Source organism: Oncorhynchus mykiss, chromosome 9 (assembly GCF_057628025.1).
Source record: "Oncorhynchus mykiss isolate SJ-2025 chromosome 9, ASM5762802v1, whole genome shotgun sequence".
NCBI classification, from domain to species: Eukaryota; Metazoa; Chordata; class Actinopteri; order Salmoniformes; family Salmonidae; genus Oncorhynchus; species Oncorhynchus mykiss.
The window spans coordinates 5,390,849-5,413,592 of NC_143030.1; the positions used below are offsets into that span (position 1 = coordinate 5,390,849).

The 22,744-nt window shown below is 47.9% G+C and overlaps 1 protein-coding gene across 3 annotated transcripts in view; it reads left to right on the top strand.

Annotated features, from left to right (window-relative positions):
• Positions 1-532: 532 nt before the first annotated feature.
• The window catches only part of LOC149980723 (coiled-coil domain-containing protein 171-like), a 153,036-nt gene continuing 130,824 nt past the window's right edge, over positions 533-22,744 (top strand). The window contains exons 1-12 of one of the 3 annotated variants that reach the window (XM_090183329.1): positions 533-609; positions 1,165-1,379; positions 1,589-1,766; positions 2,797-2,971; positions 3,710-3,888; positions 9,400-9,546; positions 11,116-11,208; positions 12,294-12,392; positions 12,526-12,587; positions 14,568-14,706; positions 15,075-15,213; positions 20,687-20,790. In XM_090183329.1, coding sequence (XP_090039455.1) covers positions 1,222-1,379; positions 1,589-1,766; positions 2,797-2,971; positions 3,710-3,888; positions 9,400-9,546; positions 11,116-11,208; positions 12,294-12,392; positions 12,526-12,587; positions 14,568-14,706; positions 15,075-15,213; positions 20,687-20,790 — 1,473 coding nt within the window. In that variant the 5' untranslated portion in view covers positions 533-609; positions 1,165-1,221. Of the gene's footprint in view, positions 610-1,164; positions 1,380-1,588; positions 1,767-2,796; positions 2,972-3,709; positions 3,889-9,399; positions 9,547-11,115; positions 11,209-12,293; positions 12,393-12,525; positions 12,588-14,567; positions 14,707-15,074; positions 15,214-20,683; positions 20,791-22,744 lie in introns of those variants that run through there. The other 2 variants (XM_090183328.1, XM_090183330.1) reach the window with 2 other exon arrangements.

Below are 22,744 nucleotides of genomic sequence, written 5' to 3' on the forward strand. Positions count from 1 at the left end.
TGTTATTGACTGTATGTTTGTTTACTCCATGTGTAACTCTGTGTTGTTGTTTGTGTCGCACTGCTTTGCTTTGTCTTGGCCAGGTCTCAGTTGTAAATGAGAACATGTTCTCAACTAGCCTACCTAGTTAGATAAAGGTGTTCTCAACTAGTCTACCTGGTTAAATAAAGGTGTTCTCAACTAGCCTACCTGGTTAAATAAAGGTGTTCTCAACTAGCCTACCTGGTTAAATAAAGGTGTTCTCAACCCTCCTACCTGGTTAAATAAAGGTGAAATAAACATAAATAAAACATTGCTTTACTCATCCATGTCTCGATTCCCCCTCATAATTATTTTTTTAAATTCCAATTTCAAATTACAACACAATAACAAATAAATATAAGACATCAACTACAAATATATGTTATTCTTATGAAACAAATAAACAAATAATAAATAAACAAAAATAAAACATCGTCAACATTTTTATTGTTTACAAACCCCTTTCATTAAATGCGTCAGAGGGCCTGTTCGGCCAATCGGAGGGCTAGAAGGGAAGCGGGAAGTGACGTACGAAAACAAACGGCAAAGATGGCGTCAAATTCACAACGGATATCGAGACAAACATCTGTAAGTTTCTCTTTAAACGTACTCTACTTGTTTGTTACTTCATCGCCACCGGGTTGTATAAAGTCTAAAACATTATTGTCATTTCAGAAGTTCTTACATTTTTGTTGTCTAAAATGTACTTATTTGAACCAATCTCGACTATCGACCGTCTTGTTTCGGGCAGAGCGGTCTTGCTGGCAAGGCAACGTTAACTAAGCAACGTAACGTTTAACTCGGTTATCTCAAGGGTCTCTGACTAGCAGACAAACTATCAGCGGGTTTACTGTCAAGCCAGAGAGGGAGCTATCCGATATAGTTAGCCAACCAATGCCCAATCCTCTTTGCTTCAATACTTCGTCATTTTTTAATTTTTTTTTCGTTTACCTGCGAACTAGATATTCTCATACTAGTGTGATCTATTTAGTTAACCTTAACTAGTAAGTTAGTAGCTGGCTAGTTTAGCTCATCGCCTTCACTTGTAAGGTAAACAAAACATCATTGTGTTTCCAAGGTTACAAAATAGGCTTTTAGCTAATCAAATATTTGCATTATTGGCTGTGTATTATACACTCTCAGGGGACAACAGACTATAATCAGTAAGTCTGGACAGAGTATCCTCTCTGACCTGACATTATGCCAACGGAAAGACCGGCGGCAGTCACTTCGGAGCGGCTCCGGTATCATGACCGACCCAGACGGAAGGACAGTGGGCAGTCCAAGCCCTCCCTGCGGGCCTCACACCCCCGATCAGCAGCTACTGCAGCCAAGTGCTGCGAGGATGAGATCAACAGGTACGGAGGAACCTTTTATCTACCAGAGGACAAAATATGTTTTAAATGTAAATATAATAGTTTTTTTTTTTGAGATGATTGAATACACAGATAGACAGTTGTGTAAAGTCAACACATATTTAATGTTCATAGTTACGGATGCATGCCAATAACCTAGATGTTTACACACAGATAAATGCAATTCTAACTGTAGTTTCTCTGTGTTTCAGACTGAAAGAGATTATCTGTGCTCTGCAGGCTGAGCGTCAGCAACAGCGCTCCAGGGAAGAGGAGGGGGACAGGCTGGGGGTTGTTGGACAGGAACCGCGGGGGCCCGAGCAGCTACGATGGAGGGTCAACCAGCTGGAGAGAGACAAGCTGGAACTAACCTCCAAACACAACGAGCAGGTACTGTAGACCTACCCTTACATTTATAACACAATATCAATACTACTGTATAATAACTACACAATACAACACAATATCAATACTACTGTATAATAACTACACAATACAACACAATATCAATACTACTATATAATAACACACTACAATATCAATACTACTGTATCATAACTACACACTACAACACAATATCAATACTACTGTATAATAACTACACAATACAACACAATGAACAGGTACTGTAGACCTACCCTTATATTTATAACACAATATCAATACTACTGTATAATAACTACACAATACAACACAATATCAATACTACTGTATAATAACTACTCAATACAACACAATGAACAGGTACTGTAGACCTACCCTTACATTTATAACACAATATCAATACTACTGTATAATAACTACACAATACAACGCAATTACACTGCTATGTACAGTACCAGTCAAAAGTTTGGACACACCTACTCATTCCAGGGTTCCTTCTTTATTTTTACTATTTTCTACATTGTAGAATAAGAGTGAAGACATCAAAACTATGAAATAACACAAATGGAATCATGTAGTAACCTAAAAAGTGTTAAACATATAAAAATATATTTTAGATTCTTCAAAGTAGCCACCCTTTGCCTTGATGGCAGTTTTTCACACTCTTGACATTCTCTCAACCAGCTTCATGAGGTAGTCACCTTGCTGCTTGGTTCCTCAACTTCGGTGGTCGGGTTAGCAGGCTGCTCGGTGAGCTCAGCTTCGCAAATCGACATGGCGGTCCTCTGTTTCTTTGCTCTTGGCGGTGCCCTGACATTTTCCAGAATAGTCCGATATAATTATTCAGCTCGCGGCTAACAAAAACGTGTCTGGTGAAATAGGTGTTCATTTCCAGCCCTGAGTGTGTGCTGATGGGATTTATTACGACGGCCCCCGTATGAACCTCTAGTTTGATACACATTGAAACGGGTAGGGAGCCAACTGGGACCGTCTCACTGTCCTATCACCCAAAGTTTCCTCCACCCTTCCCCTCCAGGTATCCTCTCTAGAGGGCCAGGTGGCCAGGCTGAGAGCAGCAGTGGAGAGAGGAGAGGCACAGAGACAGACTCTTGAGTACGATATGGCTGTAGTCAGGAAGGAGGCTGGAGTGGAGAGAAGTAACCTCCAGGAAAACATGGCTGCTCTCTGCAGTCAGAATGAACAACTCATGGGTAAGTAGTAATCGCCTGTCTGGAGTAATCATTTTGTTGTTAGATGGTATATCTGGTCTGTGTGTATCTAACATAACAGTGGATCCCTCTCTCTTGTTGTTAGATGGTATATCTGGTCTGTGTGTATCTAACGTAACAGGGGTAAAAGTGGATCCATCCAGAGAACTGTATATAATAACAAGATGCTAATGTCTCCCCCCTAACAATGGGAGCCCAAAATAAGCCCATAGAAACGCATTGGACAGATTTTGGACAGATTTTGGGGAGAGTGAAACCTCTCGCTTCGCCTCTTCCTCTCTTATCTGTCTGAGCCCCCCCCAAAAAACTGCCTCAATGGATTATGGTCATTGTAGTTAATGACCACGTTTCTGCCCTGAACTAGGTTGAATATTTACTTAATGAAAACTACAACTCCCTTCAGCCCAGCATCTCACATAATTCTGGACATGATTTCTCTCTAGAGAAATGGCACGTTGGGCGCACATAAAAACACAGAGCTAAAGGAAATTCAAGTAATTGAACCGACGTCAGTCAATGAGTTGTTTAATTACCAGAAAAAATATATATATGTCTTAGTCACTCAGCACTACAGATTGATTTTGAGTATTTTAGTGTGTATTGATTGATGATGATGGTGTGAATGTCTGTATCAATGCTGTGTGTGTGTGTGTGTGTGTGTGTGTTTGTGGTGTGGTGTGTGTGTGTGTGTCTCTGTGTGTGTATCTATCCATGTGTCAGAGCTGCAGCAGAGAGTGTGTGTCCTTCAGAAGGCTCTGGAGATAACGCGGATGGCCCGGGAAGAGGACCAGCATGCATTGCAACAGGAAGTGGAGGAGCGGGACGGACTGGTGCTGAGCGCTAACACAGAGAATGATCAGCTCACCGCTGAGAACAAACACATACATACCTTGCTGCAGGTAACACACACACACACACACACACACACACACACACACACACACACACACACACACACCCTGCTGTAGGGAACACACACACACACACACACACACACACACACCCTGCTGTAGGGAACACACACACACACACACACACACACACACACACACACACACACACACACACACACACACACACACACACACACACACACACACCCTGCTGTAGGGAACACACACACACACACACACACACACACACACACACACACACACACACACACACACACACACACACACACACACACACACACACACACACACACACACACACACACACACACACACACACACACACACAGCATTGATACAGACATTCACACCATCATCATCGTCATCAATCCCTGTTGTAGGTAACACACACACCCTGCTGTAGGTAACACACACCCTGCTGTAGGTAACACACCCTGCTGTAGGGAACACACACACCCTGCTGTAAGTAACACACCCTGCTGTAGGGAACACACACACACCCTGCTGTAGGTAACACACACCCTGCTGTAGGGAACACACACACCCTGCTGTAGGGAACACACACCCTGCTGTAGGTAACACACACACACCCTGCTGTAGGTAACACACACACCCTGCTGTAGGGAACACACACTCTGCTGTAGGTAACACACACCCTGCTGTAGGTAACACACACACCCTGCTGTAGGTAACACACACACCCTGCTGTAGGGAACACACACTCTGCTGTAGGTAACACACACCCTGCTGTAGGTAACACACACACACCCTGCTGTAGGTAACACACACACCCTGCTGTAGGGAACACACACCCTGCTGTAGGTAACACACACCCTGCTGTAGGGAACACACACACACACACCCTGCTGTAGGGAACACACACCCTGCTGTAGGTAACACACACCCTGCTGTAGGGAACACACACCCTGCTGTAGGTAACACACACCCTGCTGTAGGTAACACACACACCCTGCTGTAGGGAACACACACCCTGCTGTAGGTAACACACACCCTGCTGTAGGTAACACACACCCTGCTGTAGGGAACACACACACCCTGCTGTAGGGAACACACACACCCTGCTGTAGGTAACACACACCCTGCTGTAGGTAACACACACACCCTGCTGTAGGTAACACACACCCTGCTGTAGGGAACACACACACCCTGCTGTAGGGAACACACACCCTGCTGTAGGGAACACACACACCCTGCTGTAGGGAACACACACACCCTGCTGTAGGGAACACACACCCTGCTGTAGGTAACACACACCCTGCTGTAGGGAACACACACACCCTGCTGTAGGGAACACACACACCCTGCTGTAGGGAACACACACACACCCTGCTGTAGGGAACACACACCCTGCTGTAGGTAACACACACCCTGCTGTAGGTAACACACACACCCTGCTGTAGGGAACACACACACCCTGCTGTAGGGAACACACACACTGCTGTAGGGAACACACACACCCTGCTGTAAGTAACACACACACCCTGCTGTAGGTAACACACACACACCCTGCTGTAGGGAACACACACCCTGCTGTAGGGAACACACACACCCTGCTGTAAGTAACACACACACCCTGCTGTAGGTAACACACACACACCCTGCTGTAGGTAACACACACACCCTGCTGTAAGTAACACACACACCCTGCTGTAAGTAACACACACACCCTGCTGTAAGTAACACACACACGCTGCTGTAGGGAACACACACCCTGCTGTAGGGAACACACACCCTGCTGTAGGTAACACACACACCCTGCTGTAGGTAACACACACACCCTGCTGTAAGTAACACACACACCCTGCTGTAGGGAACACACACACCCTGCTGTAGGTAACACACACCCTGCTGTAGGTAACACACACCCTGCTGTAGGTAACACACACACCCTGCTGTAGGGAACACACACCCTGCTGTAGGTAACACACACACCCTGCTGTAGGGAACACACACCCTGCTGTAGGTAACACACACACCCTGCTGTAGGTAACACACACACCCTGCTGTAGGTAACACACACACCCTGCTGTAGGGAACACACACCCTGCTGTAGGTAACACACACACCCTGCTGTAGGGAACACACACCCTGCTGTAGGTAACACACACACCCTGCTGTAGGTAACACACACACCCTGCTGTAGGGAACACACACCCTGCTGTAGGTAACACACACACCCTGCTGTAGGGAACACACACCCTGCTGTAGGTAACACACACACACCCTGCTGTAGGGAACACACACACCCTGCTGTAGGTAACACACACACACCCTGCTGTAGGGAACACACACCCTGCTGTAGGTAACACACACACCCTGCTGTAGGGAACACACACCCTGCTGTAGGGAACACACACCCTGCTGTAGGTAACACACACCCTGCTGTAGGTAACACACACACCCTGCTGTAGGGAACACACACCCTGCTGTAAGTAACACACACACCCTGCTGTAGGTAACACACACCCTGCTGTAGGTAACACACACACCCTGCTGTAGGGAACACACACCCTGCTGTAGGTAACACACACACACCCTGCTGTAGGTAACACACACCCTGCTGTAGGTAACACACACCCTGCTGTAGGGACAACACACCCTGCTGTAGGGAACACACACCCTGCTGTAGGGAACACACACCCTGCTGTAGGTAACACACACCCTGCTGTAGGTAACACACACACCCTGCTGTAAGTAACACACACACCCTGCTGTAAGTAACACACACACCCTGCTGTAAGTAACACACACACCCTGCTGTAAGTAACACACACACCCTGCTGTAGGTAACACACACACCCTGCTGTAGGGAACACACACACCCTGCTGTAGGTAACACACACACCCTGCTGTAGGGAACACACACCCTGCTGTAGGTAACACACACACCCTGCTGTAGGTAACACACACACCCTGCTGTAAGTAACACACACACCCTGCTGTAAGTAACACACACACCCTGCTGTAAGTAACACACACACGCTGCTGTAGGGAACACACACCCTGCTGTAGGTAACACACACACCCTGCTGTAAGTAACACACACACCCTGCTGTAAGTAACACACACACCCTGCTGTAAGTAACACACACACGCTGCTGTAGGGAACACACACCCTGCTGTAGGGAACACACACACCCTGCTGTAAGTAACACACACACCCTGCTGTAGGGAACACACACCCTGCTGTAGGTAACACACACACCCTGCTGTAGGGAACACACACCCTGCTGTAGGTAACACACACACCCTGCTGTAGGGAACACACACACACCCTGCTGTAGGTAACACACACACCCTGCTGTAGGTAACACACACACCCTGCTGTAGGGAACACACACCCTGCTGTAGGTAACACACACCCTGCTGTAGGTAACACACACACCCTGCTGTAGGTAACACACACCCTGCTGTAGGTAACACACACCCTGCTGTAGGTAACACACACCCTGCTGTAGGGAACACACACCCTGCTGTAGGTAACACACACCCTGCTGTAGGTAACACACACCCTGCTGTAGGTAACTCACACACACCCTGCTGTAGGGAACACACACCCTGCTGTAGGTAACACACACCCTGCTGTAGGTAACACACACACCCTGCTGTAGGGAACACACACACACCCTGCTGTAGGTAACACACACACCCTGCTGTAAGTAACACACACACCCTGCTGTAGGTAACACACACCCTGCCTTAGGGAACACACACCCTGCTGTAGGTAACACACACCCTGCCTTAGGGAACACACACCCTGCTGTAGGGAACACACACCCTGCTGTAGGTAACACACACCCTGCTGTAGGTAACACACCCTGCTGTAGGTAACACACCCTGCTGTAGGGAACACACACACCCTGCTGTAGGGAACACACACACCCTGCTGTAGGGAACACACACACCCTGCTGTAGGGAACACACACACCCTGCTGTAGGGAACACACACCCTGCTGTAGGGAACACACACCCTGCTGTAGGGAACACACACACACCCTGCTGTAGGTAACACACACCCTGCTGTAGGGAACACACACACACCCTGCTGTAGGTAACACACACCCTGCTGTAGGTAACACACACCCTGCTGTAGGTAACACACACCCTGCTGTAGGGAACACACACACACACCCTGCTGTAGGGAACACACACACACCCTGCTGTAGGGAACACACACACACCCTGCTGTAGGGACCACACACACCCTGCTGTAGGGAACACACACTCTGCCTTAGGGAACACACACCCTGCTGTAGGGAACACACACTCTGCCTTAGGGAACACACACCCTGCTGTAGGTAACACACACCCTGCTGTAGGGAACACACACACACACCCTGCTGTAGGGAACACACACACACCCTGCTGTAGGGAACACACACACCCTGCTGTAGGGAACACACACACCCTGCTGTAGGGAACACACACACCCTGCTGTAGGGAACACACACCCTGCTGTAGGTAACACACACCCTGCTGTAGGGAACACACACACACACCCTGCTGTAGGGAACACACACACACCCTGCTGTAGGGAACACACACACCCTGCTGTAGGGAACACACACACCCTGCTGTAGGGAACACACACACCCTGCTGTAGGGAACACACACCCTGCTGTAGGGAACACACACACACCCTGCTGTAGGTAACACACACCCTGCTGTAGGTAACACACACCCTGCTGTAGGTAACACACACCCTGCTGTAGGGAACACACACACACACCCTGCTGTAGGGAACACACACACACCCTGCTGTAGGGAACACACACACACCCTGCTGTAGGGACCACACACACCCTGCTGTAGGGAACACACACTCTGCCTTAGGGAACACACACCCAGCTGTAGGTAACACACATAGAAACAACGTGCCATTGGACTTCTGTTTTAAATATGTTTAAATATGTTTTAAATATGTTTTCATGAAAAGTGTTGGTTTGGAGATGGTTTAAGTGAAAAGTTTGCTGGTATGGCATCACCGTAAGAGAATGATTAAAACATATGTCACAGACATTCAGGTCAGTGACGACTCCTGGTAGTTCGGTCGACTCCTGGTAGTTCGGTCGACTCCTGGTAGTTCGGTCGACTCCTGGTAGTTCGGTCGACTCCTGGTAGTTCGGTCGACTCCTGGTAGTTCGGTCGACTCCTGGTAGTTCGGTCGACTCCTGGTAGTTCGGTCGACTCCTGGTAGTTCGGTGTTGAGATACAGCTGGACTGACCTCTAGTGGGCATTTAGAAGGCAAACAGGACACAGTAAAATACATTCATTTGGTGGGCTTCGATCAAAACAGTCACAATGACAATTTGTTGTTATTGTTGAATATTAACCCTTTGTTAACCCCCTCCCTCACCCCCTCTGTCCCGTTCTCCCACTTCTTCCTCCCCTCACCTCTCCCTCCCTCACCCCCTCTGTCCCACTTCTCCCACTTCTTCCTCCCCTCCCCTCACCTCTCCCTCCCTCACCCCCAGGATCAGGAGGAGACTCTGCAGGAGCTGAAGAGGAGGATGGGGGAGGTGCAGAGAGAGAGGGAGAGAGACGGGGAGGCACTACGACGTCAAACCAGCGAACTGGGCTACATCACAGAGCGAGAGGAGAGAATGAAGAAAGAACTAGAGGTGAGTGAGGGAGGGAGAAACCAACAGAACCATCCTACAGGAAGTCAACACTCTAGAAACCAACATAGAACCATCCTACAGGAAGTCAACACTCTAGAAACCAACATAGAACCATCCTACAGAGAGTCAACCCTCTAGAAACCAACATAGAACCATCCTAGAGAGTCAACACCCTAGAAACCAACATAGAACCATCCTAGAGAGTCAACACTCTAGAAACCAACATAGAACCATCCTACAGGAAGTCAACACTCTAGAAACCAACATAGAACCATCCTACAGGAAGTCAACACTCTAGAAACCAACATAGAACCATCATAGAGAGTCAACACCCTAGAAACCAACATAGAACCACCCCACAGAGAGTCAACACTCTAGAAACCAACATAGAACCATCCTACAGGAAGTCAACACTCTAGAAACCAACATAGAACCATCCTAGAGAGTCAACACTCTAGAAACCAACATAGAACCATCCTACAGGAAGTCAACACTCTAGAAACCAACATAGAACCATCCTACAGGAAGTCAACACTCTAGAAACCAACATAGAACCATCCTAGAGAGTCAACACTCTAGAAACCAACATAGAACCATCCTAGAGAGTCAACACTCTAGAAACCAACATAGAACCACCCTACAGAGAGTCAACCCTCTAGAAACCAACATAGAACCATCCTAGAGAGTCAACACTCTAGAAACCAACATAGAACCATCCTAGAGAGTCAACACTCTAGAAACCAACATAGAACCATCCTACAGAGAGTCAACACTCTAGAAACCAACATAGAACCATCCTAGAGAGTCAACACTCTAGAAACCAACATAGAACCACCCTACAGAGAGTCAACCCTCTAGAAACCAACATAGAACCATCCTAGAGAGTCAACACTCTAGAAACCAACATAGAACCACCCTACAGAGAGTCAACCCTCTAGAAACCAACATAGAACCATCCTAGAGAGTCAACACTCTAGAAACCAACATAGAACCATCCTAGAGAGAGTCAACACTCTAGAAACCAACATAGAACCACCCTACAGAGAGTCAACCCTCTAGAAACCAACTTAGAACCATCCTAGAGAGTCAACACTCTAGAAACCAACATAGAACCATCCTAGAGAGTCAACACTCTAGAAACCAACATAGAACCACCCTACAGAGAGTCACCACTCTAGAAACCAACATAGAACCATCCTAGAGAGAGTCAACACTCTAGAAACCAACATAGAACCATCCTACAGGAAGTCAACACTCTAGAAACCAACATAGAACCATCCTACAGAGAGTCAACACTCTAGAAAGCAACATAGAGATTTCAAATAGAGTGTGTTTGTGTGTTCCTCAGACCGCCCTACAGAGAGTCAAGACTCTAGAAAGCAACATAGAGATTTCAAATAGAGTGTTTGTGTGTTCCTCAGACCGCCCTACAGAGAGTCAAGACTCTAGAAAGCAACATAGAGATTTCAAATAGAGTGTGTTTGTGTGTTCCTCAGACCGCCCTACAGAGAGTCAAGACTCTAGAAACCAACATAGAGATTTCAAATAGAGTGTTTGTGTGTTCCTCAGACCGCCCTACAGAGAGTCAAGACTCTAGAAACCAACATAGAGTCTGAGAGAGCTGCTCACCTGGAGTCTAAATTCAACTCTGAGATCATACAGGTAAAACACACACCTCTTTAATGTGTATTCTGTGTAACGCGACTGAACCAGTAGCGACTGAACCGGCTGCTGGTTTCAGATCATTACCACCCTCCACTGTCGTTGTGCTGTTTATCAAAGAGCTGAACACCAGCAAGAGTCCAGCCGCACCGGAGCTGAACCCTGTAGCTGAACCCTGTAGCTGAACCCTGTAGCTGAACCCTGTAGCTGAACCCTGTAGCTGAACTCTGTAGCTGAACCCTGTAGCTGAACCCTGTAGCTGAACCCTGTAGCTGAACCCTGTAGCTGAACCCTGTAGCTGAACCCTGTAGCTGAACTCTGTAGCTGAACCCTGTAGCTGAACACCAACAAGAGTCCAGCCGCACCGGAGCTGAACCCTGTAGCTGAACCCTGTAGCTGAACCCTGTAGCTGAACCCTGTAGCTGAACCCTGTAGCTGAACCCTGTAGCTGAACCCTGTAGCTGAACCCTGGGCCTCTCAATGTGTTTGACTGGGGTTGGGAAGAAGGCAGAAGACCAATTTCCATTCTAAACAAATGGACAATAAACTATCTATTATCCCTCTCCTCCCTCTCTCTCTCTCTCTCCCCCCGCTCTCTTCTCAATACCTCCCTCTCTCTCTCTTCTCAATACCTCCCTCTCTCTCTCTCTCTCCCCCCGCTCTCTTCTCAATACCTCCCTCTCTCTCTCTTCTCAATACCTCCCTCTCTCTCTCTCTCTCCCCCCGCTCTCTTCTCAATACCTCCCTCTCTCTCTCTTCTCAATACCTCCCTCCGCTCTCTTCTCAATACCTCCCTCTCTCTCTCTTCTCAATACCTCCCTCTCTCTCTCTCTCTCTCTCTCTCTCCCCCCGCTCTCTTTTCAATAACTCCCTCTCTCTCTTCTCACTCCCCCATCTTTCTCCTCCTATCTCTTTCCCTCTCCTCTCTCTCTCTCTCTCGCTCTCTCTCTCTCTCTCTCTCTTTCTCTCTCTGTGTCGCTCTCTTTCTCTGTCTCTCTGTATCTCTCCCTCTCTCTCTTCTCACTCCCTGCCTCCCTCTCTCTCTTTCCCTCCCTCTCTCTCTCTCCGCCCTCTCTTTCCCCCAGCTGCGAATCCGTGACCTGGAGGCAGCTCTACAGGTGGAGAAGTGTAGCCAGGCTGAAGCCGTGTCCAGTCTGGACATGATCAAACAACAGTTCAGAGAGGTGGGTAAAACCCAGGCTAAGGAGATGGACCTTACCGTTGTCCTCTTGAGCAAGGCCCTTAACCCCACAACGTGCTCTCCATCGTTGTTCACTGTAACGGACAATAAAGTTGTATTGTTGTATTCTACTGTAGGTGGAGCGAGCCTACAGCATAGAGAGAGACAGGGCACGGGACTCTACTGGCAGACTGGCACAGTAAGTGTCCATCCAAAATGGCACCCGATTATTTTTCTAGTGCAGTCTGGGTATACAGTCAGAAGTTTGGACACACCTACTCATTCATGGGTTTATCTTTATTTTTACTATATATTGTAGAATAATAATGAAGACATCAAAACGATGAATTATTTTAATGTAACCTTTATTTAACTAGGCAAGTCAGTTAAGAATGAATTATTATTTACAATGACGGCCTACACCGGCCAAACCCGGACGACGCTTGGCCAATTGTGCGCCGCCCTATGGGACTCCTAGTCATGGCCGGTTGTGATACAGCCTGGAATCAAACCAGGGTGTCTGTAGTGACGCCTCTAGCACTGAGATGCCTTAGAACGATGCGCCACTCGGGAGCCTTAAATAACACATATGGAATCATAAATGGCCACCCTTTGCCTTGATGACAGCTTTGCACACTCTTGACATTCTCTCAACCAGCTTCATGAGGTAGTCACCTGGAATGCATTTCTATTAACAGGTGCCTTGTTAAAAGTTAATTTGTGGAATTTCTTTCCTTCTCAATGTGTTTGAGCCAATCAGTTGTGTTGTGACAAGGTAGGGGTGGTATACAGAAGATAGCCCTATTTTGTCCATATTATGGCAAGAACAGCTCAAATAAGTGAAGAGAAACGACAGTCCATCTCTACTTTAAGACATGAAGGTCAGTTAATCTGGAAAATATCAAGAACTTTGAAAGTTTCTTCAAGTGCAGTCGGAAAAACCATCAAGCGCTGTGATGAAACAGGCTCTCATGAGGACCGCCACAGGAAAGGAAGACCCAGAGTTACCTCTGCTGCAGAGGATAAGTTCATTAGAGTTACCAGCCTCAGAAATTGCAGACCAAATAAATGCTTCACCGAGTTCAAGTAACAGACACATCTCAACATCAACTGTTCAGACGAGACTGCATGAATCAGGCCTTCATTTTTATTTTTTATTTATCAGTTATTTTACCAGGTAAGTTGACTGAGAACACGTTCTCATTTACAGCAACGACCTGGGGAATAGTTACAGGGGAGAGGAGGGGGATGAATGAGACAATTGTAAACTGGGGATTATTAGGTGACCGTGATGGTTTGAGGGCCAGATTGGGAATTTAGGTCAAATTGCTGCAAAGAAACCTCTACTAAAGGACACCAATAATAAGAAGAGACTTTCTTGGTCCAAGAAACACAAGCAATGGACATTAGACCAGTGGAAATGTTGGTTCCAACCGTCTTGTCTTTGTGAGATGCAGAGTAGGTGAACTGATGATCTCTGCATGTGTGGTTCCCACCGTGAAGCATGGAGGATGAGGTGTGATGGTGCTTTGCTGGTGACACTGTCTGTGATTTATTTATGTAGAATTCAAGGCACACTTAACCAGCATGGCTACCACAGCTTTCTGCAGTGATACACCATCCCATCTGATCTGCGCTTAGTGGGACAATCATTTGTTTTTCAACAGGACAATGACCCAACACACCTCCAGGCTGTGTAAGGGCTATTTGACCAAGAAGGAGAGTGATGGAGTGCTGCATCAGATGACCTGGCCTCCACCATCACCCGACCTCAACCCAATTGAGATGGTTTGGGATGAGTTGGACCGCAGAGTGAAGGAAAAGCAGCCAACAAATGCTCAGCATATGTGGGAACTCCTTCAAGACTGTTGGAAAACATTCCAGGTGAAGCTGGTTGAGAGAATCCCAAGAGTGTGCAAATCTGTCATCAAGGCAAAGGGTGGCTACTTCGAAAATCTAAAATATATTTTGATTTGTTTAACACTTTTTTTGGTTACTACATGATTCCATGTGTGTTATTTCATAGTTTTGATGTCTTCACTATTATTCTACAATGTAGAAAATAGTAAAAAAAATAAAGAACAACCCTGGAATGAGTTGACGTGTCTAAACCTTTGATTGGTACTGTTTATGGCAGTGATACCTGTGAATGAGGTTAACATTGTGTTGTGGTGTGTAGGCTGGAGAAGGACTACCTGAGTTCTAAGGCAGAGTTGAGTGCAGAGTTGGAGAAGGAGAGAAGAACTGCGTCACAAGTCCGAGACCAACTACAGGAACTACACACGCTACACACGCACAGCCTGACACAGCTGGACATGGTAGGAGGATTCACACACACACACTACACACACACACACACACACACACACACACACACACACACACACACACACACACACACACACACGGGGAGGGGAACGACAACTCAAAGAACCACAAGTGTGTCTGAAGGATTGTAAGTGGCAGGTGTTTTTTTTCTCTGTCTCTCTGCTCTCTCTCTGTCTCTGTCTGTCTGCCTCTCTCTCTGTCTCTCTCTGTCTGTCTGCCTCTCTCTCTGCTCTCTCTGTCTGTCTGCCTCTCTCTATTTGTCTGCCTCTCTCTCTGTCTCTCTGCTCTCTCTCTGTCTCTCTGCTCTCTCTCTCTGTCTCTCTCCCTTTCTCTCTTTCTCTGCTCTCTCTGTGTTTAGGCTCGTAAGCGTCAGGTGTTGCTGGAGGAGGAATTTGAGAGCTATCTTATAGAGTTACAACAGCTACTGCAACTACACACCGCTGTAGGGCCCCTCACCGCTGTAGGGCCCCTCACCGCTGTAGGACAACTCACCACAGGTTAGTGTCAGTATGTGTGTTGTAGAAAAGCTAAAACATGGTGCAGAACTAACCATAACCCTCACAGAACGGACCATCACCCTCACAGAACGGACCATCACCCTCACTGTACTGACCATAACCCTCACTGTACTGACCATAACCCTCACTGTACTGACCATAACCCTCACTGTACTGACCATAACCCTCACTGTACTGACCATAACCCTCACTGAACTGACCATAACCCTCACAGAACGGACCATCACCCTCACTGTACTGACCATAACCCTCACTGTACTGACCATAACCCTCACTGTACTGACCATAACCCTCACTGTACTGACCATAACCCTCACTGTACTGACCATAACCCTCACTGTACTGACCATAACCCTCACTGAACGGACCATCACCCTCACTGTACTAACCATAACTCTCACTGTACTGACCATAACCCTCACTGTACTGACCATAACCCTCACTGTACTGACCATAACCCTCACTGTACTGACCATAACCCTCACTGTACTGACCATAACCCTCACTGTACTGACCATAACCCTCACTGTACTGACCATAACCCTCACAGAACGGACCATCACCCTCACTGTACTGACCATAACCCTCACAGAACTGACCATAACCCTCACTGTACTGACCATAACCCTCACTGTACTGACCATAACCCTCACTGTACTGACCATAACTCTCACTGTACTGACCATAACCCTCACAGAACGGACCATCACCCTCACTGTACTGACCATCACCCTCACTGAACTGACCATAACCCTCACTGTACTGACCATAACCCTCACAGAACGGACCATAACCCTCACTGTACTGACCATAACCCTCACAGAACGGACCATCACCCTCACTGTACTGACCATAACCCTCACTGTACTGACCATGACCCTCACTGTACTGACCATAACCCTCACTGTACTGACCATAACCCTCACTGTACTGACCATAACCCTCACTGTACTGACCATAACCCTCACTGTACTGACCATAACCCTCACAGAACGGACCATAACCCTCACTGTACTGACCATAACCCTCACTGTACTGACCATAACCCTCACTGTACTGACCATAACCCTCACTGTACTGACCATAACCCTCACTGTACTGACCATACCCCTCACTGTACTGACCATAACCCTCACTGTACTGACCATAACCCTCACTGTACTGACCATAACCCTCACTGTACTGACCATAACCCTCACTGTACTGACCATAACCCTCACTGTACTGACCATAACCCTCACTGTACTGACCATAACCCTCACTGTACTGACCATAACCCTCACTGTACTGACCATAACCCTCACTGAACTGACCATAACCCTCACTGTACTGACCATAACCCTCACAGAACGGACCATCACCCTCACTGTACTGACCATAACCCTCACAGAACGGACCATCACCCTCACTGTACTGACCATAACCCTCACTGAACTGACCATAACCCTCACTGTACTGACCATAACCCTCACTGTACTGACCACAACCCTCGCTGTACTGACCATAACCCTCACTGTACTGACCACAACCCTCACTGTACTGACCATAACCCTCACTGTACTGACCATAACCCTCACTGTACTGACCATAACCCTCACAGAACGGACCATCACCCTCACTGAACATCACCCTCACTGAACTGACCATAACCCTCACTGTACTGACCATAACCCTCACTGTACTGACCATAACCCTCACAGAACGGACCATCACCCTCACTGTACTGACCATCACCCTCACTGTACTGACCATAACCCTCACAGAACGGACCATAACCCTCACAGAACGGACCATCACCCTCACTGTACTGACCATAACCCTCACAGAACGGACCATCACCCTCACTGTACTGACCATAACCCTCACTGTACTGACCATAACCCTCACTGTACTGACCATAACCCTCACAGAACGGACCATAACCCTCACTGTACTGACCATAACCCTCACTGTACTGACCATAACCCTCACTGTACTGACCATAACCCTCACAGAACGGACCATAACCCTCACTGTACTGACCATAACCCTCACTGTACTGACCATAACCCTCACTGTACTGACCATAACCCTCACTGTACTGACCATAACCCTCACTGTACTGACCATAACCCTCACTGTACTAACCATAACCCTCACTGTACTGACCATAACCCTCACTGTACTGACCATAACCCTCACTGTACTGACCATAACCCTCACTGTACTGACCATAACCCTCACTGTACTGACCATAACCCTCACTGTACTGACCATAACCCTCACTGTACTGACCATAACCCTCACTGTACTGACCATAACCCTCACTGTACTGACCATAACCCTCACTGTACTGACCATAACCCTCACTGTACTAACCATAACCCTCACTGTACTGACCATAACCCTCACTGTACTGACCATAACCCTCACTGTACTGACCATAACCCTCACTGAACGGACCATCACCCTCACTGTACTGACCATAACCCTCACTGTACTGACCATAACCCTCACTGTACTGACCATAACCCTCACTGTACTGACCATAACCCTCACTGTACTGACCATAACCCTCACTGTACTGACCATAACCCTCACAGAACGGACCATAACCCTCACTGTACTGACCATAACCCTCACAGAACGGACCATCACCCTCACTGTACTGACCATCACCCTCACTGTACTGACCATAACCCTCACTGAACTGACCATAACCCTCACAGAACGGACCATCACCCTCACTGTACTGACCATCACCCTCACTGTACTGACCATCACCCTCACTGTACTGACCATCACCCTCACTGTACTGACCATCACCCTCACTGTACTGACCACAACCCTCACTGTACTGACCATAACCCTCACTGTACTAACCATAACCCTCACTGTACTGACCATAACCCTCACTGTACTAACCATAACCCTCACTGTACTGACCATAACCCTCACTGTACTGACCATAACCCTCACTGTACTAACCATAACCCTCACTGTACTAACCATAACCCTCACTGTACTGACCATAACCCTCACTGTACTGACCATAACCCTCACTGTACTAACCATAACCCTCACTGTACTAACCATAACCCTCACTGTACTGACCATAACCCTCACTGTACTAACCATAACCCTCACTGTACTGACCATGACCCTCACTGTACTGACCATAACCCTCACTGTACTGACCATAACCCTCACTGTACTGACCATAACCCTCACTGTACTGACCATAACCCTCACTGTACTGACCATAACCCTCACAGAACGGACCATAACCCTCACTGTACTGACCATAACCCTCACTGTACTGACCATAACCCTCACTGTACTGACCATAACCCTCACTGTACTGACCATAACCCTCACTGTACTGACCATACCCCTCACTGTACTGACCATAACCCTCACTGTACTGACCATAACCCTCACTGTACTGACCATAACCCTCACTGTACTGACCATAACCCTCACTGTACTGACCATAACCCTCACTGTACTGACCATAACCCTCACTGTACTGACCATAACCCTCACTGTACTGACCATAACCCTCACTGTACTGACCATAACCCTCACTGAACTGACCATAACCCTCACTGTACTGACCATAACCCTCACAGAACGGACCATCACCCTCACTGTACTGACCATAACCCTCACAGAACGGACCATCACCCTCACTGTACTGACCATAACCCTCACTGAACTGACCATAACCCTCACTGTACTGACCATAACCCTCACTGTACTGACCACAACCCTCGCTGTACTGACCATAACCCTCACTGTACTGACCACAACCCTCACTGTACTGACCATAACCCTCACTGTACTGACCATAACCCTCACTGTACTGACCATAACCCTCACAGAACGGACCATCACCCTCACTGAACATCACCCTCACTGAACTGACCATAACCCTCACTGTACTGACCATAACCCTCACTGTACTGACCATAACCCTCACAGAACGGACCATCACCCTCACTGTACTGACCATCACCCTCACTGTACTGACCATAACCCTCACAGAACGGACCATAACCCTCACAGAACGGACCATCACCCTCACTGTACTGACCATAACCCTCACAGAACGGACCATCACCCTCACTGTACTGACCATAACCCTCACTGTACTGACCATAACCCTCACTGTACTGACCATAACCCTCACAGAACGGACCATAACCCTCACTGTACTGACCATAACCCTCACTGTACTGACCATAACCCTCACTGTACTGACCATAACCCTCACAGAACGGACCATAACCCTCACTGTACTGACCATAACCCTCACTGTACTGACCATAACCCTCACTGTACTGACCATAACCCTCACTGTACTGACCATAACCCTCACTGTACTGACCATAACCCTCACTGTACTAACCATAACCCTCACTGTACTGACCATAACCCTCACTGTACTGACCATAACCCTCACTGTACTGACCATAACCCTCACTGTACTGACCATAACCCTCACTGTACTGACCATAACCCTCACTGTACTGACCATAACCCTCACTGTACTGACCATAACCCTCACTGTACTGACCATAACCCTCACTGTACTGACCATAACCCTCACTGTACTAACCATAACCCTCACTGTACTGACCATAACCCTCACTGTACTGACCATAACCCTCACTGTACTGACCATAACCCTCACTGAACGGACCATCACCCTCACTGTACTGACCATAACCCTCACTGTACTGACCATAACCCTCACTGTACTGACCATAACCCTCACTGTACTGACCATAACCCTCACTGTACTGACCATAACCCTCACTGTACTGACCATAACCCTCACAGAACGGACCATAACCCTCACTGTACTGACCATAACCCTCACAGAACGGACCATCACCCTCACTGTACTGACCATCACCCTCACTGTACTGACCATAACCCTCACTGAACTGACCATAACCCTCACAGAACGGACCATCACCCTCACTGTACTGACCATCACCCTCACTGTACTGACCATCACCCTCACTGTACTGACCATCACCCTCACTGTACTGACCATCACCCTCACTGTACTGACCACAACCCTCACTGTACTGACCATAACCCTCACTGTACTAACCATAACCCTCACTGTACTGACCATAACCCTCACTGTACTAACCATAACCCTCACTGTACTGACCATAACCCTCACTGTACTGACCATAACCCTCACTGTACTAACCATAACCCTCACTGTACTAACCATAACCCTCACTGTACTGACCATAACCCTCACTGTACTGACCATAACCCTCACTGTACTGACCATAACCCTCACTGAACTGACCATAACCCTCACTTGCCTCATATCATCACGTTGTTGAATAAACGTTTCTATTGAAATCACACTGAGATTCTAATTTGGTTTCTGCTATTTGGCTCTTTGCGGTATAAAACGATGTCCTTTCTCTCCTATGTGAAGAAGAGCCTGTTGGAGAGGGAAGAAAGCACAGCCCCTCTACTGTCATGAACATGCTGGGGACAACCCTGACAACATATCAGACCACCCTGGACCAGACTACTACAGAGGTAACCCTCCTAACCCTGACTACATACCAGACCACCCTGGACCAGACTACTACAGAGGTAACCCTCCTAACCCTGACTACATACCAGACCACCCTGGACCAGACTACTACAGAGGTAACCCTCCTAACCCTGACTACATACCAGACCAGACTACTACAGAGGTAACCCTCCTAACCCTGACTACATACCAGACCAGACTACTACAGAGGTAACCCTCCTAACCCTGACTACATACCAGTCCAGACTACTACAGAGGTAACCCTCCTAACCCTGACCACATACCAGACCACCCTGGACCAGACTACTACAGAGGTAACCCTCCTAACCCTGACTACATACCAGACCACCCTGGACCAGACTACTACAGAGGTAACCCTCCTAACCCTGACTACATACCAGACCACCCTGGACCAGACTACTACAGAGGTAACCCTCCTAACCCTGACTACATACCAGACCACCCTGGACCAGACTACTACAGAGGTAACCCTCCTAACCCTGACAACATATCAGACCACCCTGGACCAGACTACTACAGAGGTAACCCTCCTAACCCTGACTACATACCAGACCAGACTACTACAGAGGTAACCCTCCTAACCCTGACTACATACCAGACCAGACTACTACAGAGGTAACCCTCCTAACCCTGACAACATATCAGACCACCCTGGACCAGACTACTACAGAGGTAACCCTCCTAACCCTGACTACATACCAGACCACCCTGGACCAGACTACTACAGAGGTAACCCTCCTAACCCTGACTACATACCAGACCAGACTACTACAGAGGTAACCCTCCTAACCCTGACTACATACCAGACCAGACTACTACAGAGGTAACCCTCCTAACCCTGACTACATACCAGACCACCCTGGACCAGACTACTACAGAGGTAACCCTCCTAACCCTGACTACATACCAGACCACCCTGGACCAGACTACTACAGAGGTAACCCTCCTAACCCTGACTACATACCAGACCACCCTGGGCCAGACTACTACAGAGGTAACCCTCCTAACCCTGACTACATACCAGACCAGACTACTACAGAGGTAACCCTCCTAACCCTGACTACATACCAGACCAGACTACTACAGAGGTAACCCTCCTAACCCTGACTACATACCAGACCACCCTGGACCAGACTACTACAGAGGTAACCCTCCTAACCCTGACTACATACCAGAACACCCTGGACCAGACTACTACAGAGGTAACCCTCCTAACCCTGACTACATACCAGACCAGACTACTACAGAGGTAACCCTCCTAACCCTGACTACATACCAGACCAGACTACTACAGAGGTAACCCTCCTAACCCTGACTACATACCAGACCAGACTACTACAGAGGTAACCCTCCTAACCCTGACTACATACCAGACCAGATTACTACAGAGGTAACCCTCCTAACCCTGACTACATACCAGACCAGACTACTACAGAGGTAACCCTCCTAACCCTGACAACATATCAGACCAGACTACTACAGAGGTAACCCTCCTAACCCTGACAACATATCAGACCACCCTGGACCAGACTACTACAGAGGTAACCCTCCTAACCCTGACTACATACCAGACCAGACTACTACATAGGTAACCCTCCTAACCCTGACCACATACCAGACCACCCTGGACCAGACTACTACAGAGGTAACCCTCCTAACCCTGACCACATACCAGACCACCCTGGACCAGACTACTACAGAGGTAACCCTCCTAACCCTGACAACATATCAGACCACCCTGGACCAGACTACTACAGAGGTAACCCTCCTAACCCTGACTACATACCAGACCAGACTACTACAGAGGTAACCCTCCTAACCCTGACCACATACCAGACCACCCTGGACCAGACTACTACAGAGGTAACCCTCCTGACCCTGACTACATACCAGACCACCCTGGACCAGACTACTACAGAGGTAACCCTCCTAACC